Source organism: Entelurus aequoreus, linkage group LG02 (genome assembly GCF_033978785.1).
Source record: "Entelurus aequoreus isolate RoL-2023_Sb linkage group LG02, RoL_Eaeq_v1.1, whole genome shotgun sequence".
Classification (NCBI taxonomy): domain Eukaryota; kingdom Metazoa; phylum Chordata; class Actinopteri; order Syngnathiformes; family Syngnathidae; genus Entelurus; species Entelurus aequoreus.
The window spans coordinates 93,618,376-93,645,300 of NC_084732.1; the positions used below are offsets into that span (position 1 = coordinate 93,618,376).

Sequence of the window (26,925 nt, forward strand, 5' to 3'; positions counted from 1 at the left end):
TTCCGATATTGTCCAACTCTTAATTACCGATACCGATATCAACCGATACAGATATATACAGTCGTGGAATTAACACATTATTATAACTAATTTTGTTGTGATGCCCCGCTGGATGCATTAAACAATGTAACAAATAAATCAACTCAAGTTATGGGGAAAAAAATGCCAACATGGCACTGCCATATTTATTATTGAAGTCACAAAGTGCATTTTTTTTTTTTTAACATGCCTCAAAGCAGCAGCTTGGAATTTGGGACATGCATGAGGAGTTGGGGGGGTAGAGGGTAGCGGGGGGGTGTATATTGTATCGTCCCGGAAGAGTTAGTGCTGCAAGGGGTTCTGGGTATTTGTTCTGTTGTGTTTATGTTGTGTCACGGTGCGGATGTTCTCCCCGAAATGTGTTTGTCATTCTTGTTTGGTGTGGGTTCACAGTGTGGCGCATATTTGTAACAGTGTTAAAGTTGTTTATACGGCTACCCTCAGTGTGACCTGTATGGCTGTTGACCAAGTATGCATTTCATTCACTTGTGTGTGTGAAAATCAGTGCCTTTAAGGTTTATTGGCGCTCTGTACTTCTCCCTACGCCCGTGTACACAGCGTCGTTTTAAAAAGTCATACATTTTACTTTCTGAAACCGATACCGATAATTTCCGATATTACATTTTAAAGCATTTATCGGCCGATAATATCGGCAGTCCGATATTATCGGACATCCCTAATATTTATTTTATTTGTTTTATTAACTTTGGCCAGTGGGGGCGCATTTCAATTCCTTACAAACACTTGCTATTACATATGTTGGCCAGAGCGGGAGCACTTCAAATTTTTACACACACTTGTTATTTCATATGTTAAAAACCGACACACAGTCACTTTGAAATATCCCTCCTTTTTGTGACCACCCTCATTTTGACATATTTCACCACCAGGGGTGCAAATGAGTCATTCTCTATTAGATGCAATGTTTTTTTTGTATTGGGACCATGATTTATGTCATCACTTGTTCACACCTCCTCATATGGAAGCTACTTTTCCTTCTTGATGTTTTAAGAAGGGTAGACATACAAGAACACACACACACACACACAACCAGGAGTCTGCTAATAGACTTTTTTTTTTTCTTTGCCGCCAAGCAAGCAAGCATTGTTATTTTCCAAGAGGCTGAACAAATGTTTTGCTTAATTACTCAGCATGTAATTCACAGAGCGACCGTTTGATCCCTTCCATCAGCTCCCATTTTTGACATCAGTGAGCTTCCGGTTTCACAAAGTATTTTCATTAGCGGGACAAAGCAGGGAAAATGCCTGCGAAACATTTGATAGTTTCGTTTCATTTTTAAAGGTTTAATTTGGCGTTTGTTCTCAAGTCCAAAATAAATCAATGGAAATGAATGCATCAATATGTGGAAGGGCCTGTACTGGGAAATTAATACTATTTTAATCTTGATTTTGGCTTCTTACAATCATAAAAATACTATCATGGACAAAATATGCTTCGACTTAAAATGTTGGTCAAAATTGATGTATTGCACCAATAAATGTGAGGATGTTTGTATTTAATTAAATGGCCTTTTATGACATTTGATTCATGACACAAAAAGAACATGTTGGTAAAAAAATAAGTGTAAAAAGTTAAAAAAAGAAAAAAATGGAATACAATTTTTCACATTGCTTTTGTTATCTAAATGTATAATTGTTAATATTATTATTATTTTCCTTGTTGTTTTTTATTCATTTCTAATTTGTATCCGGTTGTCATTTAGATTTACACTTAAAGTACAAAAATAGTCATGTTTTTACATGATTGAGTAATAGTTTTTTTAATAGTGATTATTATTAGTATTATTATTATTATTATTACACGGAAAATGTCAAAGAATGAACTATGGAATTTTACAGCAAACCTGTTCCTAGCCCCTTCCTGCTCCAACACTGATAGGAAAATAAGGCCGATTTTTCTTGACTGTTCCCTGTGGCGCGCAGCTTGTACGTCGAAGATACCGGGTTCAATCCCTGGTCGGAGTTGAGTCAGGAAGATTTGAAAAACGATGTCAAATGTGTAATTTTGCACAAAAAAAAAATGTTCGCCCCCAATTAATGTCATAGGTGGAAACGTAAAAAGTTTGATAAAACAATATGAAAATTGTATTGCCCTTAATAAACGTGTTTGTTGTGTCCCAATAATGAGTCGTGAGAGTTCCTCCAACGCAGGGGAGCCCAAACTTTTTTCCACTGAGGGCCACAGACTGACAAATGCAAGGATTAATTCAAAACCAGTACAATACAGTGTATTCGGAAAATATTCGCTTTTTCCACATTTTATTATGTTACATTCTTATTCCACAATCAAATAAATTAATTTTTGTCCTCAAAATTCTCCACTTAATAACAATGTAAAAACGATTGGTTTTTTTTTTTAGAATTTTTAGCAAATGTATTAAAAATAAAAAACTAAGAAATCACATGAAATCACACTTGACATGGCAGAGCTGAAGCAGCCTTACTTTAAACTGGAATAAATTCATATTTGTCCTCAAAATTCTCCACACAATAACTCATAATAACAAGGTGAAAATGTTTTGGGGTTTTTTAAATAATTTTTTGCAAATTTATTAAAAATAAAAAAAACTAAGAAATCACATGAAATCACACTTGACTGTGCATGGCAGAGCACAAGCAGCCTTACTCTAAACTGGAATAAATTATTTGTTGTCCTCAAAATTCTACACACAATAACCCATAATAACAATGTGAAAACGTTTGTTTTTTTAAATAATTTTTTGGCAAATTTATTAAAAATAAAAAACTAAGAGATCACATGAAATAACACTTGACTGTGCATGGCAGAGCACAAACGGCCTTATTCTAAACTGGAATAAATTCATTTTTTTCTCTCAAAATTCTCCACACAATAACCCATAATAGTAATGTGAAAACATTTTTTTTTTTTTTTTAGAATTTGTTGCAAATGTATTAAAAATCAAAAACTAAGAGATCACATGAAATCACACTTGACTGTGCATGGCAGAGCACAAACGGCCTTATTCTAAACTGGAATATATTATTTTTTTCTCTCTCAAAATTCTCCACACAATAACCCATAATAATCATGTGAAAACATTTTATTTTTTTTAGAATTTGTTGCAAATTTATTAAAAATAAAAAACTAAGAAATCACATGAAATAACACTTGACTGTGCATGGCTGAGCACAAACTGCCTTATTCTAAACTGGAATAAATTCATTTTTCTCTCTCAAAATTCTCCGCACAATAACCCATAATAATAATGTGAAAACGTTTTTGGGTTTTTTTAGAATTTGTTGCAAATGTATTAAAAATAAAAAACTAATAAATCACACTTGATTGGGCATGGCAGAGCACAAACGGCCTTATTCTAAACTGGAATAGTTTCTTTTTTTTCCTCAAAATTCTCCACACAATAACCATAATAACAATGTGAAAACGTTTTGTTTGTTTTTTAGAATGTTTTGTCTTTCCAACAGTATTTTATTTGTTATAACTAACTAAGACTAATATTTATTAATAATTATAATAAATAAAATTAATAATTATTAATAATTGTATTAATATTTATAATAACAAATAGTTAATGAATACAATTATTTTCAATGCTTTTCATGTGATTGAAATGAGGCAAAGGATAACTAAGGTCAATTATTTGTGAATAAACACATTATTAATTACTATTGCTGCCTCAGTCACATCCTGTCACCACGGTTATGCTTTTATATTGTCAGAAATCTATATTTAATAAAGATGTTCCGATATTTAACAAAGATGTTCACCTTCACAGGTGTCAGGGGTACATCAAAGCCAGGATGAAGTCCGAGGAGAAGAGGAGGACACGCTTCCGTAGTGGACATGGTAATGTTTCTGTTTGAATGGACTTTTAGCTTTTTAGCTTTGCGTTATATTAGCATACAATCTAATAACAGATCTCAATGATCATGAATCAACTTTGTTCTTACAATCTGTCGAGGGCCAATTAAAAACATGTTGCGGGCCGACAATGGCCCCCGGGCCACAATTTGGACACCCAACCTTAGAAATACTAAAATTCCAAGGCTGAAACGTACTAGAAAATGTCCAGTAACAAACGTGTCTGCGTCATTGAATGTATTTTGTACTTAGAATGTTAAGAATTTCCCATGAAAATCATGCATCAAATTGAATTGAAGTTTGATTAAAAAAGTAATACAAATTTACATAAATCAAAAAAGTGTGAAAAGAAATGTTACGAAGGGTCATAAAAAAATTCTGCTTCTGGTAATCAATTTAGCCAAGGGCAGCCCTGCACATAATTAAAAAAGTGTAAAAAAAAAAAAAAGAAGAAGAATAATGAGAGGGGTTCGGAAATAAATTCTGCTTCCAATAAATTAAATTAAAAAACATTTTTTAAATGAGGGCTATTAAACAACCAGCTACGGCCCAAAAATGGCACCCGCGCCGCACTTTAGACCCCCCTGACTTAGAGATACAATGTCTCCAAGGCAGAAACATACTAGAAAACATCCAGTAACAAACGTGTCCGCGTCATTGAATTGATTTTGTACTAACAATTCAAAGTACACATTTCCCATGAATTTGTTTTCGTACAAAACATGCATCAAATTAAATTCAAGTTGAATTAAACAAGTAATAAAAAAATTGTTTCACATGAATAAATGTTGCGGCTTTCAAAATAAAATCCTGCTTCGGGTAGACAATAAAAAAGTGTAAAAAAAAAACAAAAAACTATGAATAAAAAAGTTAATAAGGGGTGGCCCAAAATATTAAATTCTGCTTAGGACTCCAACTTAGCAAAGTCCAGCCCTGCACATAAATGAACACGTGTAACGCAAAAAAAAACATGTCAATTATGGGTAAATTCAAAATTAAATTTTGCTTCCATTAAAAGAAATACAAAAAATTAAATAAATAGAAAATAAATAATGAATCCACTTTATTTTTACAATCTGTGGAGGGCCAATAAAAAACAATCCCGCCTGGGGATACTAAACCTCCAAGGCAGAAGCGTACTTGAAAGTGTCCAGTAACAAACGTGTCTGCATCATCATCAATACCTACCTAAAACATGCATCAAATGATATATATATATATACATATATATATATATATATATATATATATATATATATATATATATATATATATATATATATATATATATATATATATATGCAGGAATAAAAGTTAATGGGGGCTACCCAAATTATTAAATTCTGCTTAGGGCCCCCCAACTTAACCAGAAGCAGCCCTGTACATAATTTAAAAAAGTGTTACTAATAATGAGGGGGGGGGCCTCAAAATTTAAATTCTGCTTCCAATAAACAAATAAGAAATAAAAAATTAAAACACAATAATGAATCCGCTTTATTTTTACCATCTGTTGAGGGCCAATAAAAAACGAGCTCTGGGCCAAAAATGGCCCCCAGGCCACACTTTGGACACCCATGACTTAGAAAATATCCAGTAGCAGACGTATCCGCATCATTAAAATTACTGAGTTTAACCTAATAAATGATTGTGATCAAAATGAAATTACCACCCCACTTCAATTTAAAGACTGCATAAGTCTGTCATGTGTTAGTGTTTGTCACACCAACCATTTTTCTCTGAGTCATGTCACTTGATCAAACCTTTATATATATATATATATATATATATATATATATATATATATATATATATATATATATATATATATATATATATATATATATATATATATATATATATATATATATATATATATATATATATATATATATATATATATATATATATATATATATATATATATATATATATATATATATATATATATATATATATATATATATATATATATATATATATATATATATATATATATATATATATATATATATATATATGTATATATATATATATGTGTATATATATATATGTGTATATATATATATATATATATATATATATATATATATATATATATATATATATATATATATATATATATATATATATATATATATATATATATATATATATTCCACGCTAGAAAGAATTAAAAGTACTTTTTATCTCATTATTTAAAATTTTCATCGCATACTTGACTTACCATAGGGATATTTTTTTTTAAATAGAGATACATAGAAAGTCAAAATTATCATACATAGTTAATATATATAATATATATAAATATATTTTTAAATATTACTTTAATGTGTAATTAATTAAATGAAATTAAAATATTTAAAATAAAATAAATCAAACAAATAAATGTGTCATTAATTACTTTAATGTAAAATGACATTTATTTAATTTAAAATAATTTCACTTATTAATATTTAAATAAATATTTTACTATTTAAATTGTAATAATGATTTACTGTTGAAATATTTCCCATTTGATTCATTATCTAAATGATTAAACAAACGTGTCTGCATCATTAACTTAAGGAATGATTGTGACCACTCGCTGTCGCCAAAATGAAATTACCACCCCACTTCAATTGAAAGACTGTATAAGTCTGTCATGTGTTAGTGTTTGTCATACCTGCCATTGTTCTCTGAGTCATGTCACTTGTTCTAACCTTTTTTTTATATATATATATATATATATATTCCACGCAAAAAAAAATTAAAAGTATCGTACGATTGGTGCTGATATCGTTTCAGAATAATACGGCCAAGATATGGGAGGTAAAAAAGTTTCCCAGCTCTTGTGGTTCCCAGGTGTGTCTCCAAGTCCAACTAGAACCTTCCCTTGTTTGACAGCACATAAATCATTCAGACAGGAAAGTTAAAATGTACTTTTAAAAAGTATTTTAAGCTCTGGCAAGGCAGCCAACTGTCTTAACATTTTACACTAGCAAGTATTTTTACATGCTCCTCGTTAAGCTTCATGCACGTCTATTCCAGGGCTGCAGACACAATACTTCTCTGCTAACGAGGGGAGGAGGTCTCACTCCTTTGCATCTTTACACTACTTTTTACACCACTTCTTGGACTAACTGCACAGTCCACTCGCCAGTGATGATAATTGTCACAGACATTTAAGGGCAATCTCATCTCCTCCCACCAGTTCCTTTCTCTGGGATAAAGACGTACGTGGACCCCGACACGTACGAGGACCCCACTCAGGCTGTGGAGGAGTTTGCGAGAGAGATAGACCCCTCCTCTATTTGCATCGACAGGGTGATTGGCTCAGGTAAATGTCAATATTCTTCTGTTGGAAACAGCACTAACATGAAGGCCTGTGATGTTTCAAAGAGTGTTCACCAGCAGGGAAATAAAGGTTTCTGTGACTCTGGCGCCCTCTGCTGGACACAGTTTGTAAATGTTTTTAACATGAAACTTCAGAGTATGTCCACTGACTGCTCTTTTTGGAGACAAAGTCAGTCAACTGTCAGCAGTAGTGTACTTTTTACCTCATAATTTGACTTTTTATTACATAATTTCGACAGTTAATTCATAATTTGACTTTTTATTACATAATTTTGACTGTTAATTCATAATTTGACTTTTTATTACATCATTTCAACTGTTAATTCATAATTTGACTTAATATTTCATAATTTGACTTAATATTTCATAATTTGACTTAATATTTCATAATTTCGACTTCTTATCTCATAATTTTAAATATTTGATCTCATAATTTCGATGTTCAATCTCATAATGTAAATTTTTATTTCACAATTTCGACTTTCTGTTTTTAAAATTTAAACTTTTTATGTCATGATTCTGACTTTTAGCTCATAATTTGTACTTTTTTAAATCTCTTTTTTATCAGTAGTGTACCACAAACAACAAATTATTATTATTATTATTTACTATGTGTATTTGATATGTTATGTATAATTTCGATTTTATTTCATAATTTCAACTTTTTTAATTTTAACTTTTTATCTTATAATCATGACTTTCTACTTAATAATTTCGAACATTTTTATCTCATAATTATGTTTTTCTCATTTTATAATTTAGATTTTTTGTATCATAATTTTGACTTTTAATCTCCTAATTCTGATTTTTATTTCATAGTTCTGACTTTTTATCTCATAATTTTATCTTTTTATCTCATAATTTCTACTTGTTGTTACATAACTTTGACTTTTAAAGTCAAATTTCGACTTTTTTTTATCTCATAATTTAGACTTTTTTGTCGGAATTTTGACTTTCTCCTAATTTTGAAAAAGAAAAAAAATCAACAGACAGCAATAGTATACCACAAATAACAAATTATTGTTATTATTTATTATGTGTATTGTTACGTTATGTATAATTTCGACTTTATTTCATAATTTCAACTTTTTATATTTTAACTTTTTATCTTATAATCATGACTTTTTAGTTAATAATTTCGACATTTTTATCTCATAATTTCGACTTTTTATATCATAATTATGTTTTTCTCATTTTACAATTTAGATTTTTTTATATCATAATTTTGACTTTTATTTCATAATTTTGATCTTGTTTTATAATTTCAACTTTTTATATTTTTACTTTTTCTCTTACCATCATGACTTTTTAGTTAATAATTTCATTTTCAGCTCACAATTATGACTTATCTCATCATTTTAACTTGTTAGCTCATAATTTCTACTTTTTATTACATCATTTTGACTTTTCATCTCCTAATTCGGATTTTTATTTCATAGTTTTGACTTTTCATCTCATAATTTTGACTTTTATTTCATAATTTCGACCTTATTTTATCATTTCAACGTTTTATATTTTAACTTTTTATCTTATAATCATGACTTTTTAGTTAATAATTTCGAAATTTTTCATATAATAATTTAGATTTTTCATCCCCTAATTCAGATTTTTATTTCATTGACTATTCATCTCATAATTTTGACTTTTATTTCATAATTTCGACCTTGTTTGATAATTTTTACTTTTTATATTTTTACTTTTTCTCTTACAATCATGACTTTTTAGTTAATGATTTCCTTTTTAGCTCATAATTATGACTTATCTCATCATTTTAACTTGTTAGCTCATAATTTCTACTTTTTATTACATAATTTTGACTTTTCATCTCCTAATTCGGATTTTTATTTCATAATTTTGACTTTTCATCTCATAATTTTGACTTTTATTTCATAATTTCGACCTTATTTTATCATTTCAACTTTTTATGTTTTTGCTTTTTATCTTACAATCATGACTTTTTAGTTAATAATTTCATTCTTAGCTCATAGTTATGACTTATCTCATAATTTTTACTTTTTAGCTCATCATTTCTACTTTTTATTACATCATTTTGACTTTTAAACTCAAATTTTGACTGTTTATTATCTCATAATTTAGACTGTTTTGTTGGAAATTTGACATTCTCATAATTTTGAAAAAAAAAATCAACAGTCATCAGTAGTATACCACAAATAACAGATTATTATTATTATTATTTATTATGTGTATTGTTATTTTATGTATAAACTTTAGAAATACTTTAGTTTTCATGGAATAAAAACTGCAAGAAGTGTCTGCAAGTGTATACTAAATGTGTACACGTGTATACTGCATGTGTACATGTGTGTACTGTATGTCTATACTGTATGTGTACATGTGTATACTGTATGTGTGCATGTGTGTACTGTATGTCTATACTGTAAGTGTACATGTGTATACTGCATGTGTACATGTGTGTACCGTATGTCTATACTGTATGTGTACATGTGTATACTGTATGTGTGTATACTGTATGTTTACATATGTATACTGTTTGTTTACATGTATACTGCATGTGTCTCCCATGCAGGTGAATTTGGCGAGGTGTGTAGCGGTCGTCTCCGCACACCGTCCAGGCTGGACATGGCGGTGGCCATAAAGACCCTGAAGGGAGGATACATGGAGCAGCAGAGGAGAGACTTTTTACGTGAAGCATCCATCATGGGACAGTTTAACAGCCCAAACATCATCAGGCTGGAAGGAGTGGTCACCAAGAGTAAGATGCTGTGTGTGTGTGTGTGTGTGTGTGTGTGTGTGTGTGTGTGTGTGTGTGTGTGTGTGTGTGTGTGTGTGTGTGTGTGTGTGTGTGTGTGTGTGTGTGTGTGTGTGTGTGTGTGTGTGTGTGTGTGTGTGTGTGTGTGTGTGTGTGTGTGTGTGTGTGTGTGTGTGTGTGTGTGTGTGTGCGTGCTGCCTTCACTGACTCATGTGTGTCCCCAGGCAGGCCTGTGATGATAGTGGTGGAGTACATGGCAAATGGAGCGCTGGATTCTTTCCTACGGGTTTGAACACATCATGACCTCATCATCATCATCATCATCATCATCATACCTCCTTGTCCATTTGTGTCGCAGCGTTTCTCGCTTTTGTCAACTTGAAATCTGATAATAACGGAAGCCTGTTTCCTACACTAAAAACAAACAAAAAAACAAAACAAATGGTAAGTCATGAATATGACCTAAAAAGATAACAAGTCGAAATTCTGAGACAAAAACTCATAATTATCATTTCACATGTTTATATTTCTATCTCATGTTTACAACTTTTTTTTAATTTATAATTACGACTTTAATTATTACAAATGTGAGAAAAACTTGACTTTTTATCTCATAATTTTCACTTTCTTAATTTCGTCTTCCTATCTCATAATTGTGACTTTCTATCTCATAATTGACTTTCTTAACATATCATTTTGAGTTTTTATCATAATCATAACTTTTAGCTTATAATGATTACTTTTTTTAATCTCATAATTAAGACTTTTTATCTCATAGTTATGACTTGTATCTTATAATTATGACTTTCTATCTCATAAATGACTTTCTTAACTCATAATTTGGACTTTTTATCATAATCATGACTTTTATCTCATAATTACAACTTTCTATCTCATAACTATGACTTTCTATTTCATAATTACGCCTTTTTATCTCATAATTGACTTTCTTAACTCATAATTTGGACTTTTTTTTATCATAATCATGACTTTTATCTCATAATTATGACTTTCGATCTCATAATTACGCCTTTTTATCTCATAATTGACTTTCTTAACTCATAATTTAGACTTTTTATCTCATACTTATAACTTTTTATCTCAGAATCATGACTTTCTTAACTCATAATTTTACATTTTTATCTCATAATTAAGACGTTTTATCTAAGAATCATGACTTTAACTCATAATTTTACATTTTTATCTCATAATTAAGACGTTTCATCTCATAATTTTAACTAGTTATCTCATAATTATGACTTTCTATTTCATAATTATGCCTTTTTATCTCATAATTGACTTTCTTAACTCATAATTTTGACTTTTTTTTATCATAATCATGACTTTTATCTCATAATTATGACTTTCGATCTCATAATTACGCCTTTTTTATCTCATAATTGACTCATAATTTTGACTTTTTATCTCATACTTACAACTTTTTATCTCAGAATCATGACTTTCTTAACTCATAATTTTACATTTTTATCTCATAATTAAGACGTTTTATCTAAGAATCATGACTTTAACTCATAATTTTACATTTTTATCTCATAATTTTAACTAGTTATCTCATAATTATGACTTTCTATTTCATAACTATGCCTTTTTATCTCATAATTGACTTTCTTAACTCATAATTTGGACTTTTTATCATAATCATGACTTTTATCTCATAATTATGACTTTCTATCTCATAATTGATTTTCTTAACTCATAATTTTTATCATAATTACAACTTTTTATCTCAGAATCATGACTTTCTTGACTCATTATTTTGACTTTTTATCTCATAATTAAGACGTTATATCTCATAATCATGACTTTCTTAACTCATAATTTAACATTTTTATCTCATAATTAAGACGTTTTATCTCAAAATCATGACTGTCTTAACTCATAATTTTAAATGTTTATCTCATGATTAAGACGTTTCATCTCATAATTGTAACTAGTTATCTCATAATTATGACTTTTTATCCAATAATTTCGACTCTCTTATCTCATAGTTTAGACTATTGATCTCATAATGTTGACTATTTATTCATAATTTCGACTTTTTTATCTCATAATTGTACATTTTCATCTCATAATTGATATTTTTTTATTAGCGATACATAGGAAGTCAAAATGATTATATATAAAAACTATTATATATATATACTGTATGTATATATATATATATATATATATATATATATATATATATATATATATATATATATATATATATATATATATATATATATATATATATATATATATATATTGTTTTTAAATATTACTTAAATCTATAAATAATTTAATTTAATTAAATAAAACATTTGAAATTCAAATAAATAAATCAAATAAATAAACGTGTCATTAATTACTTTAATGTAAAATGACATTTGTTTATTTTTTAAAATTTTCACATATTAATATGGATTAAAAATCTGTAAAAAATGAATTACTGTTTTAATTAAATATTTCGCATTTAATTAATTATTTAAATGATTATTGACTTATTTATTTTATTAACCGGTGTGGCAGTGTGATGCATTTATTTATTTAACTCACCCATCAAAGTGTGTTAGTAAAAATATATAGTTTACAGTACAATTTCCTGCGTAACGTTGAAATGTTCCCCCGCAGACGCGTGACGGCCAGTTCACGGTGCTGCAGCTGGTGGGCATGATGCGCGGCGTGGCGGCGGGCATGGCCTACCTCTCCGAGATGGGCTACGTCCACAGAGACCTGGCGGCCCGCAACATCTTGGTGGACCAAAACCTGGTGTGCAAGGTGTCGGACTTCGGCATGTCCCGGGTCATGGGCGAGGACGCGGAGGCGGCGTACACGGCGACAGTAAATGTGGGTTTTCATCGGCGCCGCCCGCACGACGAACGCCCGTCCTCCAGTTCTGCATCCTTAAAGATGATTCAGTTTTACTCTGACCGCCAGGGGGGGAAGATACCCATACGCTGGACGGCACCCGAGGCCATCGCGTACGGGAAGTTCTCCTCGGCCAGCGACGTGTGGAGTTACGGCATCGTCATGTGGGAGGTCACGTCGTACGGCGAGAGGCCTTACTGGGAGATGTCCAATCAAGACGTAAGTTATGCTAATTAGACGGACGCCGCGCACACGCCCACGCCTTTTCATATTTTTCCCGATTGCTCTCAGGTGGTTCTATCTATGGAGGAAGGGTATCGGTTACCTGCGCCCATGGGTTGTCCCGTCACTCTGCACCAGCTCATGTTGCACTGCTGGCAGAAGGAGCCCAGTCAGCGGCCGCGATTCAACAACGTGCTTTGTTTCCTGGACAAACTCATCATCAACCCCAGCGGTCTTCTCACCCTGGTCAATGACACAAACAGGTAAGTACGCACACTTCATGTCTTCCTAGCCCCCTCCTGCTCCATCACTGACCATAATAGTGTGGTCAATTTCACCATAGCTTCACAAAATCTCTGGCAGAGGGCTTGTAAGCAGGACTACTAGGTTTGAATCCTGGTTGAGGGTGTTAGGAAATGTTATTATTACACAACATTTGTCAAATTAAATTTGAGGTTGGTTTTAAAAAAAAGTATAAAAATTGTTCCACATTAATAAGAAAGAAACAAATTCCGCCAATGGTAGGCCTGCACATGATTAAAAATGTGTAAAAATACATTTAATAGAATTCTGCTTAAGGCAACCAATTTTAAAAAATAGATAAATAAAATAATTAGGAGGGGGGGGGGCTCAAAATAAAATTCTGCTTTAAATTAAAAAAAAAAAAGTCCAAAAAATAAATAAATAATAATTGTACGGCTCACAATGACATTTTGCATAGGGCTCCAATTTCGCCAGCACTGGCCCTATACATACATTAAAAAAGCATTAAAAAATATATGCTTTTTTAAGTGGGTGTCAAACTTAATTATTTTTAGGGCACACAATTAAATACATAAAAAAGTGTAAACAAATATATATAAATAAAGAAAGGTGGGCGGGGGGCTTAAAATTAAATCCTGCTTCAGGCCCCAATTTAGCACAAAAATAAAAAAGTGTAAAAAAAATTTAAATTTAAATTAAATACATTTATAAAATTAATTAATGTGGAGGCTCAAAATAATTGTTTTATTTAAAATTTAAATATTTTGCTTCACATAAATAAAACTTTTTTTAAATAATTATTCTAGGGGTTCAAAATTAAATTTTGCTTGGGGCCCCAATTTAACCCTGGACATGAATGAAATAAAAAATTAATAAATGAATAAAGATGGGTAACGGGTTCAAAATACAATTCTGCTTAGGGCCCATATTTGGCCAAGGATGGCGCTGCATATAAATAAAAAAGTGTAAATTAAAAAAAAAAGAAAGAAAGAAAAAAGTCATGCTAATTAATAATTTTTTTTAATGCCTCACTTACATAAAACATTTTTTAGTTCCTTCTGGTTGGCTCAAAATACAATTTTGCATCGGTGCCCAATTTTAACTGTGCTCATTAATTAAAAGGGGGATCAAAATAAAATTCTGCTCCACATAATTTTTTTTAATTTTTTTTAATTCACACAGGGTGCTTCCTTTTTTATATAATAAAAATACATTTTAATTTTAATTTAGCCTGGTAGCCCGGTACATACATAAAATAGCATTGACATTTTTTTCATTTTTTAATAGGGTGTCAAACTTAATTATTTTTTGGCCACACAAATAAATACAGAAAAAAGTGTAAAACATACATATATATATATATATATATATATATATATATATATATATATATATATATATATATATATATATATATATATATATATATATATATATATATATATATATATATATATATATATATATTTCATATATAATAATTTTGACTTCCTACGTATAGCTAATAAAAAAATATATATCCCTATGGTAATTCAATTATGAGAGGAAATTGTACAATTATGAGATAAAAAAAGTATTTAAATATTACTTAAATGTATAAATAATTTAATGTAATTAAATAAAACATTTAAAATTGTAATAAATAAATCAAATAAATAAATGTGTCATTAATTAAAGAAAGGTGGGCGGGGTCTCAACATAAAATTCTGCTTCGGGCCCCAATTTAGTCAAAAATAAAAAAGTGTAAAAAAATAAATTAAAAAAAGGCAATTTTTTCTCATAATTTTAATTATTTTATCTCATAATTGTAATTATTTTACATCATAATTTCAATTATGTTATATCATAATTTTGATGTTTAATCACATAATTTACATTTTTATTTCATAATTATGTCATATTTCTGACTTTTATCTCATAATTATGACTTTTAGCTCATAAATTTGACTTTTTTTCATCATTCCAACTATTTATATTTGGCTCCACATAATTTATATATTTTTTTAATTCACACTGGGTGGTTCTTTTTTTATATAATAAAAATAAATGTTAAAAAAGTGTAAAAAAAAAAAAAAAAAAAACTTAAAGTAAGGGCGTTCAAAATAAAATTTGGATTATTTGATTGTTTAGCCTGAAGATGTCTACAATAGCACTTTGTAATACTCCAAAAGTGGTCAGAGTGAGGAAAAGAACGACAAACAACTGACTCGTCATCCTTAATGTGGACTTTAAAATGTCTTCCTAGCATGGAAGCAAAAAGTAAAACGCCTTCAGAAATGTGTTAGGTGTGTTTCCGCAGCGTGCATTTGATGAGCTTATTAAATATGCCCACCATCACGGGTGGTCCTCCATAGCATATGAAATATTCATGCTCTCTAATCCCTCTGCTGTCTTAGTTTCCCCGAGTCTCCAGACGACTTGCCCGACTACCCGCTCTTCATCTCCATCGGAGACTGGCTGGACTCCATCAAGATGAGCCAATACAAGAACAACTTCATTGCTGCAGGATACACCACGCTGGATTCCATCGCCACCATGAGCATAGAGTGAGTGAGCGGTCCCAAGTTCCAGACCCTGGCACTCCTCAGTCCCTCTAGGACTTTGTTGGTGAATGTCGGGGCCTCAAATGTCTGAATTCACGGCAGCTTTTTCAGAAAGTTACTGGCAAAATTTGCAATGTTTTTCCAAAACATTTAATCAACTTGCGATTTTATAAATGAATGTATTTTCCGAACTACAGAGGGCACCGGTACATTAAATTTTAGAAGAAAGAAAATTGTTTCCTTATATAAGCCGCACCGCACTATAAGTCGCAGATATATACGTTGCGAAATGAGTTATTTACGCAGAAAGATGTTTATTTACATACCTTAATCGTTTCCCAGCGGCGTCTGTGACGCGGCAGTAAAACGGCTGAACAAACAAAACAGAAGTCGTCGTCACGCACCCACGAGCTGCGCAAGCTAGCTCTCCAATCAGCTGAACAGACTCAATAACTCCTCTGTGACGTTTTGGTGAATTTACGGAGGAATTTGTGACACTGGAATGACACAAAAAGAATGCCGTCGTAAGTTGATAATACTAACACAGACATTTGTAAACATGTTAGCGTATTAGCTAATGCTAACAGTACGATAGCACGTACAAATATGCATGAAAACACTCTTACAGACATCACACATGGGACGGTTTAGTTATATTGTAAAAGTTATGAATGAGGAATCCATACTAGTAGAAACGCTGTGGACGAAGAGAAGACGGAACAGCACTTCTACTTCCGGTTGAAAGCTCTAAACGTTGCAACACCTGCTGTGAGCGAACTCATCTAAAAGATGGCGCCATAGCACAAACAATAACACACCTTTACAGTGTGTTTGCTTGTTTTGTTTATTTTTAACTATTTGCATTATGGTCGCCAGCAAAGAAAAATCTGTAAATTAGCGGCACCGTTTTATAGGTTATATAGTCCGGAATTTACAGTAGTTATCAATGTTTTAACTGTTCTTTGTAACCTTTACCTCCAAAAAGCACAAAAAAATGTTTGGAAAATAATATCTGTGTTGATGTTTTACTCGTTTTATACCACACACACTTAAAAGTAGACAATAAAAGCACACACTCAGGGATTGTTGTCAATTTACTCTACTGTTTTAATTCATTATAACTAATAAAAGCCATGACAATAAACTGTTTTAATTTATTATAACTAATAAAAGACATAACAATAAACTGTTTTAATTTATTCTAACTAATAAAAGTCATAACAATAAACTGTTTTAATTTATTATAACTAATAAAAGTCATAACAATAAACTGTTTTAATTTATTATAACTAATAAAAGTCATAACAATAAAGTGTTTTAATTTATTATAACTAATAAAAGACATAACAATAAACTGTTTTAATTTATTATAACTAATAAAAGTCATAACAATAAACGGTTTTAATTTATTATAACTAATAAAAGTCATAACAATAAGTTATTCAGACATTAATGTGTTTATATCAATTGAGATTGGGGTATTTCCTTTCTTAATGGGGAAAGATGTTAATGTCTCTTGTTTTCATGTTAGCATTTAAGCTAGCGGGTTGGCGGAAGTTAGTCCGTTTTTCCGTCACACCAATTAAAAAACGGTAATAATAACTGTGGTTATCATTATTACCGTTTATCGTTGCACTAATGCTGACCCTAACGGCATGTTTCCCTTTGAGCTGGTTTGTGGCACCTCGGGTTTCGTACGCCCCACTTTTTCGCATGATTTGGTTTTCCAACAAAAATTCACCCCCAAAAAAATTTGGCTAAACATTGCGTGTAACAAACTCGTCCATCTGTCCGTGTTTCATCCCGCGGAACAAAAAATCCCACAAGTTGGTGACTCAATTTTTTTTTAAATCCCACATTGGGCGTGCAAGCGGACTCATTTTGCGTTGGCAATGTGTCTTTCTCGACCCGCGCCACGTTCCACGGCCCTCCTTTCTGATTGGTCACTTTAAACGTATGCAAACAGGTTTAATGCGAGATTAGTTTGCTAAGAATACAAAAAGAAGCTGCTGTTCTAAATGTGTCCACCGGATGTCGCAATAGCAATTATGTTAGGCAAGCAAATGGTTTATACTGGGGCCAAGCAAGAGGTACACAGTAAAGGGTGACTGTGGCTCCTCCTCCTCGACCCAAATAAAACGTAAAAACCTGCCGTTTTTTTCTTCTTTTCCTCTTCCAACACATCGTTCTTTGGCACCCTCATTTTCCTAAAATGTCCGTCTCAAAAGGAGAAAAGTGAATGCAGAGTATAACTCAACTCTTTTGAATGTATGGCTTGTTGACAACCTGACATTGAATAAACATCGTCAAAAAGCATGTTGTTTCAACGTTGTATTTGTGTTGTAGAATATTGGTCGGGAAATGACCAAAATTCAACGGTCAAATCAACGTCACAACCTGTCATTGATTAAACGTCCTCAAAAAGCACGTTGTTTCAACGTTGTATTAGATTTGTAGAATATTGGTTGGGAAATGACCAAAATTCAATGTTAAAATCAACGTCAGGTTGTCAAAAAGATGTTGATTCAATGTTAGGTATGTGTTGTAGAATATTGGTTGGGAAAATGACCAAAATTCAATGATCAAATCACCGTCTGAACCCAACATTGAATAAACGTTGTCAAAAAGCATGTTGTTTCAACGTTGTATTTGTGTTGTAGAATATTGGTTGGAAAATTACCAAAATTCAATGATCAAATCAACGTAGTCAAAAAGCATGTTGTTTCAAAGTTGTATTTGTGTTGTAGAATATTGGTTGGAAAATAACCAAAAATCAATGTTAAAATCAATGTCACAACCTGACATTGATTGAACGTCGTAAAGAGCATGTTGTTTCAACGTTATGAGTTTTGTAGAATGTTGGTTGGGAAATGACCAAAATTCAACGGTCAAATCAACGTCAGAACCTGACATTGAATAAATGTTGTCAAAAAGCATGTTGTTTCAACGTTATATGACATTTGTAGAATGTTGGTTGGGAAAATGACCAAAATTCAATGATCAAATCAACGTCAAAGCCCAACATTGATTTAACGTCGTCTAAAAGCATGTTGTTTCAACGTTGTATTAGATTTGTAGAATAATGGTTGGGAAATTACCAAAATTCAATGTTAAAATCAGAGTCACAACCTGACATTGATTAAACGTCGTCAAAAAGCATGTTGTTTCAACGTTGTATTTGTGTTGTAGAATATTGGTTGGGAAATGACCAAAATTCAATGATCAAATCAACATCAGAACCCAACATTGATTAAATGTCGTCAAAATCATGTTGTTTCAACGTTGTATTAGATTTGTAGAATGTTGGTTGGAAAATTACCAAAATTCAATGTTAAAATCAATGTCACAACCTGACGTTGAATAAATGTTGTCAAAAAGATGTTGATTCAATGTTAGGTATGTGTTGTAGAATATTGGTTGGGAAATTACCAAAATTCAATGATCAAATCAACGTAGTCAAAAAGCATGTTGTTTCAAAGTTGTATTTGTGTTGTAGAATATTGGTTGGAAAATAACCAAAAATCAATATTAAAATCAATGTCACAACCTGACATTGATTGAACGTCGTAAAAAGCATGTTGTTTCAACGTTATGAGTTTTGTAGAATGTTGGTTGGGAAATGACCAAAATTCAATGGTCAAATCAACATCAGAACCTGACATTGAATAAATGTTGTCAAAAAGCATGTTGTTTCAACGTTGTATTTGTGTTGTAGAATATTGGTTGGAAAATAACCAAAAATCAATGTTAAAATCAACGTCACAACCTGACATTGATTAAACGTCGTCAAAATCATGTTGTTTCAACGTTATATGACATTTGTAGAATGTTGGTTGGGAAAATGACCAAAATTCAATGATCAAATCAACGTCAGAGCCCAACATTGATTTAACGTCGTCTAAAAGCATGTTGTTTCAACGTTGTATTAGATTTGTAGAATAATGGTTGGGAAATGACCAAAATTCAATGGTCAAATCAACGTCACAACTTGACATTGAATAAACGTCGTCAAAAAGCATGTTGTTTCAACGTTAGGTATGTGTTAGGGCTGCAACAACTAATCGATTAAATCGATTACAATCGATTATAAAAATAGTTGGTGATTAATTCAGTCATCGATTCATTGGATCTATGCTATGTGCATGCGCAGAGGCTACTTTTTATTTATTTATTTATTTATTTTTAACTTTTTTTTTATAAACCTTTATTTACAAAACTGCAACATTTACAAAAAGCTGAGAAACAATAATCAAAATAAGTATGGTGCCAGTATGCTGTTTTTTTCCAACCAATAAATTACTGGAAAGGATAGAAATATAGTGTGTCTCTTTTATCCGATTATTAATCGATTAATCGAAGTAATAATCGACAGATTAATCGATTATCAAATTAGTTGTTAGTTGCAGCCCTAGTATGTGTTGTAAAATATAGGTTGGGAAATTACAAAAATTCAATGGTCAAATAAACATCAGAACCCAACGTTGATTAAACGTAGTCAAAAAGCATGTTGTTTCAACGTTGTATTAGTTTTGTAGAATATTGGTTGGGAAATGACCAAAATTCAATTGTCAAATCAACGTCAGAACCCGGCATTGAATAAACGTCGTCAAAAAGATGTTGTTTTAACGTCAGGTATGTGTTGTAGAATATCCATCCATCCATCCATTTTCTACCACTCTAACGTCAGAACCCAACATTGAATAAACGTCAAACAGCATGTTGTTTCAACGTTGTATTTGTGTTGCAGAATATTGGTTGGGAAATGACCAAAATTCAACGGTCAAATCAACATCAGAACCCAACATTGATTAAACGTCATCAAAAAGCATGTTGTTTCAACAGTGTATTTCTGTTGTAGAATATTGGTTGGGAAATGACCAAAATTCAACGGTCAAATCAACGTCAGGACCAAATATTGATTTAACGTCGTCAAAAAGCATGTTGTTTCGACGTTGTATTTGTGTTGTGGAATATTTGTTGGGAAATGACCAAAATTCTACGGTCAAATCAACATCAGAACCCAACATTGATTAAACGTCATCAAAAAGCATGTTGTTTCAATGCTGTATTTGTGTTGTAGAATATTGGTTGGGAAATGACCAAAATTCAATGGTCAAATCAACGTCAGGACCCAATATTGATTTAACGTCGTCAAAAAGCATGTTGTTTCGACGTTGTATTTGTGTTGTGGAATATTGGTTGAGAAATGACCAAAATTCAATGGTCAAATCAATGTCACAACCTGACGTTGAATAAACGTCGTCAAAAAGATGTTGTAGAATATCCATCCATCCATCCAATTTCTACCACTTCAACGTCAGAACCCAACATTGAATAAACGTCAAACAGCATGTTGTTTCGACGTTGTATTTGTGTTGTGGAATATTGGTTGGGAAATGACCAAAATTCAACGGTCAAATCAACGTCAGGACCCAATATTGATTTAACGTTGTTGTTTCGACGTTGTATTTGTGTTGTGGAATATTTGTTGGGAAATGACCAAAATTCAACGGTCAAATCAACGTCAGGACCCAATATTGATTTAACGTCGTCAAAAAGCATGTTGTTTCAACGTTGTATTTGTGTTGTAGAATATTGGTTGAGAAATGACCAAAATTCAATGGTCAAATCAATGTCACAACCTGACGTTGAATAAACGTCGTCAAAAAGATGTTGTAGAATATCCATCCATCCATCCATTTTCTACCACTTCAATGTCAGAACCCATCATTGAATAAACGTCAAACAGCATGTTGTTTCAACGTTGTATTTGTGTTGTAGAATATTGGTTGGGAAATGACCAAAATTCAACGGTCAAATCAACGTCAGGACCCAATATTGATTTAACGTTGTTGTTTCGACGTTGTATTTGTGTTGTGGAATATTTGTTGGGAAATGACCAAAATTCTACGGTCAAATCAACATCAGAACCCAACATTGATTAAACGTCATCAAAAAGCATGTTGTTTCAATGCTGTATTTGTGTTGTAGAATATTGGTTGGGAAATGACCAAAATTCAACGGTCAAATCAATGTCACAACCTGACGTTGAATAAACGTCGTCAAAAAGATGTTGTAGAATATCCATCCATCCATCCATTTTCTACCACTTCAACGTCAGAACCCAACATTGAATAAACGTCAAACAGCATGTTGTTTCAACGTTGTATTTGTGTTGTAGAATATTTGTTGGGAAATGACCAAAATTCTACGGTCAAATCAACATCAGGACCCAACATTGATTTAACGTCGTCAAAAAGCATGTTGTTTCAACGTTGTATTTGTGTTGTAGAATATTGGTTGGGAAATGACCAAAATTCAATGGTCAAATCAACGTCAGGACCCAATATTGATTTAACGTCGTCAAAAAGCATGTTGTTTCAACGTTGTATTTGTGTTGTAGAATATTTGTTGGGAAATTACCAAAATTCAATGGTCAAATCAACGTCACAACCTGACGTTGAATAAACGTCGTCAAAAAGATGTTGTACAATATCCATCCATCCATCCATTTTCTACCACTTCAACGTCAGAACCCATCATTGAATAAACGTCAAACAGCATGTTGTTTCGACGTTGTATTTGTGTTGTGGAATATTGGTTGGGAAATGACCAAAATTCAACGGTCAAATCAACGTCAGGACCCAATATTGATTTAACGTCGTCAAAAAGCATGTTGTTTCAACGTTGTATTTGTGTTGTAGAATATTTGTTGGGAAATTACCAAAATTCAATGGTCAAATCAACGTCACAACCTGACGTTGAATAAACGTCGTCAAAAAGATGTTGTAGAATATCCATCCATCCATCCATTTTCTACCACTTCAACGTCAGAACCCATCATTGAATAAACGTCAAACAGCATGTTGTTTCGACGTTGTATTTGTGTTGTGGAATATTGGTTGGGAAATGACCAAAATTCAACGGTCAAATCAACGTCAGGACCCAATATTGATTTAACGTCGTCAAAAAGCATGTTGTTTCAACGTTGTGTTTGACTTGCTCGACGTCAGGACCTAATTCAACAAGTTCTCAACGTTGTTTCAACGTCTTATGTTTCTTATGGGAACATTTTCACGCCGAACCTTTAGGAGCTACATTTGTTTGCCGAACCTTTAGGAGTTAAATACTCCCAAAGACTGCTGCTGTTTTTCCCAACAATTCCACTCAAACTGTTTTCTCCCTCAGCGACATCCGGCGAATCGGGATCTGCCTGATCGGCCACCAGAGGAGGATCATAAGCAGCATCCAATCCCTGCGCCTGCAGTTCCACCACATCCAACAGAGCGGCTTTCAAGTGTAACGGACCGCGTGGGCAGACTGCTGGGTTTAGGGGGTTGGGCGTCACACGACCAGAGCCAGCCGCCGTCTGGTCCCTCATCATCTCATCGGTCTTCGGACCGCCGCCGACCTCAGCCGGCTCTCGTTAGCTCAGCAAACATTAGGCCAGCTTTGAATTGAGTGTGTGGGTTGAAGTGGCGGTCAGCGAAGGCCTCGGCTCTCTCCGAGCTTCTCATCCACTTGAATCTGATACCTCAACACCAGAGCAACGTGTGGTGTTTTCAGAGCAAATTTGAGGCTGGTTTATTGAGTTGTGTCATGACAAAAATGGTAAATACGATCCTATTAATGAACTGAAGACCACTGAATGTCAAAAGATTTTATAGATCCACATCCATGGTATTAAAGTGCGTCTTGTACTGGAAGTCATGTAAAAGGTGTATGTCTCTTCCTTAATAAACGACTCTATTTTAACTCCCTTTTAATGACTCCCTACACACACACACACGTGTGTATCTATGGAAACGTCCTCTTAGCCGTTACTCAAGAGACTGACACGTTTTGTGGACATGGAGTGTTGTCAGGTGAGTTTGTCAAGCAGGTGCTTATGTGGGCTACACACCACACCGGTGTGGTGTCCAAAGTACGGCCCAGGAGCCTGTAGCTCATTTTTGTAGCTACCTGTGGCACATTCTTAATAAAACAAAAACCTCCATATTCAATAAAAGTGAAATAGAAGAGAAAAAGTTGCAATGTTGGCTCCAATAACACAAAGGCTGTTTTTGTTCCTTTAAAACTGTCATTGCTCAAAAATAATAATGAATAAACATCAATGTTGTTATGAATTATTGACCTATTCAAGGCTCAAATTACGTCACATCAATTGAATTATTTTTAGGAACATATTGCATATTTTGTGTGTTTACCATGAAAAAAACAAAGTTTTCTTTGACGAAAAGGCATAAAAACAGCAAAAAAAAATAAAAATTATTGGATCACTGAGAATTTTAGTGTGATTTTCTTTTTTAATTGTCACTACTCAAAAAATAATAATGAATCAAAATCAATGTTGTTGTTTATTATTGACATATTTAAAAACCAAGCTGTTTGTTCACATGCTTTTTTTATTTCTCTTTGGGCTTATTGGACCCTAAGTAGAATAACAAACTAAGAATCATCTTTTTATATGATGTACTTAAGTCCATAAGTAAAAACGTGTACTTCATGTGTAGTGCTAATTTGCTAATTCTTATTTTTACACTTTTTCCCCCCAAATTTCATTGTATGTTATACTCTTCTGACACCACCAGATGGCAGTATAAGTGTCCACATAAGTGGCCATAAGACCCCAATTCAGTAGTGTACACAATTTTGGAAATAAGAGCTAAAAGGTGCTGTCCACGCATGTGGCCACTAAGCCATTAGAGGTGTTAAGGCTTCAATTACTTCACATCAAATATTCCACTTTGAAATATAATTTGTGTTTGTGATATAAAATTAAAAAAAATTTGACAAAAGGGCATAAAACAAGCAAAAAAACAAAACAAACTAAAAAAATGTATTGGATGCCTGAGAATTTTAGTGCGATTTTCTTTTTTAATTGTCATTACTCAAAAAATAATAATGAATCAAAATCAATGTTGTTATATATTATTGACATATGTAAGGCTTCAATTACTTCACATCAAATATTCCACTTTGAAATATTTGTTTGGGAAACATATTGCATATTTTGTGTGTTTGCAATATAAAAAACAAAGTTTTCTTTGACGAAAGGGCATAAAACAAACAAACAAAAAAACATTTGAAAAAAATAAAAATGTATGACTTTTTAACACTTTTATGAGTGTGTGCCTTTTGGATCCCTGAGAATTTTAGTGCGATATTCTTTTTTAACTGTCATTGCTCAAAAAATAATAATGAATCAAAATCAATGTTGTTATGAATTATTAACATTTTTAAGGCCTCAATTACTTCACATCAAATATTGTACATTGAAATATTTTTTCGGAAAAACATGGCATGTTTTGTGTGTTTGCAATATAAAATATGAAGTTTTCTTAGACAAAAAAGGCATAAAACAAACACAATTTCAAAAAAGATATAATTAATGAATACATCTGAAGTTGATATAGCTTTAAATTTTAAAAAGTCACCAAAAAAAATGCTCAAAAAATAATAATGAACCAAAATCAGTGTTATGAATTATTGACCTATTTCAGACTCCAATTACTTCACATCAAATATTACACTTTGACATATTTATTGGGGAAAATGTTGCGTAATTTGTGTTTGCGATATAAATTAACATTTTATTTGACAAAAAGGCATAAAACAAGCAAAAAACAAAACAAACAAAAAAAATGTTTTGGATACCTGAGAATTTTAGTGCGATTTTGTTTTTTAATTGTCACTACTCAAAAAATAATAATGAATCAAAATCAATGTTGTTATATATTATTGACATTTTTAAGGCTTCAATTATTTCACATCAAATATTCCACTTTGAAATATTTTTGTGGAAACATATTGCATATTTTGTGTGTTTACCATAAAAAAAACAACGTTTTCTTTGACAAAAATGCATAAAACAAGCAAAAAAAATTAAAATGTATTTGATCCCTAAGAATTTTAGTGCGATTTTCTTTTTTAATTGTCACTACTCAAAAAATAATAATGAATCAAAATCAAAGTTGTTATATATTATTGACATATTTAAGGCTTCAATTACTTCACATCAAATATTCCACTTTGAAATATTTTTTTGGGAAACATATTGCATATTTTGTGTGTTAGCAATATAAAAAACAAAGTTTTCTTTGACGAAAGGGCATAAAACAAACAAACAAAAAAACATTTAAAAAAAATAAAAATGTATGACTTATTTTTTAACACTTTCATGAGTGTGTGCCTTTTGGATCCCTGAGAATTTTAGTGTGATTTTCTTTTTTAACTGTCATCGCTCAAAAAATAATAATGAATCAAAATCAATGTTGTTATAAATTATTGACATTTTTAAGGCCTCAATTACTTCACATCAAATATTGTACTTTGAAATATTTTTTCGGAAAAACATGTTTTGCAATATAAAATAAGAAGTTTTCTTAGAAAAAAAAAAAGGCATAAAACAAACCATTTAAAAAAATATATAATTGATGAATGGATCTGAAGTTGATCTTGGAATTTAAGCTTTAAAAAGTAAAAAAAAAATGCTCAAAAAATAATAATGAATCAAAATCAGTGTTATGAATTATTGACCTATTTCAGACTCCAAATACTTCACATCACTTTGACATTTATTGGGGAAAATGTTGCATATTTTGTGTGTTTGCAATATAAAATAACATTTTGTGTGACAAAAAGGGCATACAACTAACAAACAAAAAAAAACATTAAAAAGTTATAAAAACGTTTATTCGACGGAGAGATCTGAAGTTAAACTGGACACTTATGCGTTTAATGTTATTTTAAAATGTATAAACTTTTTCCCAACAGTTTTTGGATTCCTCTAAATTTTTACAGATTTTTTTTTTACTGTTATTACACACAAAATAATAATGAATCGAAATCAATGCTGTTAATTATTGAACAATTCATAGCTCACATTACTTCACATCAAATGTTCCACTTTGACATTTTTGGGGATTTCTATGACAAAAAGGACATAAAACAAAAAAAATGAAAACAATATATAAAACTTATAATTGATATATAGATTTGAAGTTGATCTAGATATTTGTAACACTTTTATGAGTGGGGCCTTTTTGGATCCCTGAGAAG

At 31.6% G+C, this 26,925-nt stretch overlaps 1 protein-coding gene across 4 annotated transcripts in view; it reads left to right on the forward strand.

Moving 5' to 3' along the window:
- LOC133641460 (ephrin type-A receptor 6-like) overlaps positions 1-23,603 on the forward strand; it is a 212,922-nt gene extending 189,319 nt beyond the window's left edge. For 2 of the 4 annotated variants that reach the window (XM_062035201.1, XM_062035216.1), the window contains 8 exons: positions 3,815-3,885; positions 7,091-7,216; positions 9,782-9,967; positions 10,189-10,250; positions 12,599-13,054; positions 13,127-13,320; positions 15,718-15,867; positions 23,053-23,603. In XM_062035201.1, the coding sequence (XP_061891185.1) occupies positions 3,815-3,885; positions 7,091-7,216; positions 9,782-9,967; positions 10,189-10,250; positions 12,599-13,054; positions 13,127-13,320; positions 15,718-15,867; positions 23,053-23,167 (1,360 nt within the window). In that variant the 3' untranslated portion in view covers positions 23,168-23,603. The remainder of the gene's footprint in view (positions 1-3,814; positions 3,886-7,090; positions 7,217-9,781; positions 9,968-10,188; positions 10,251-12,598; positions 13,055-13,126; positions 13,321-15,717; positions 15,868-23,052) is intronic. The other 2 variants (XM_062035204.1, XM_062035209.1) reach the window with 2 other exon arrangements.
- Positions 23,604-26,925: the final 3,322 nt, after the last annotated feature.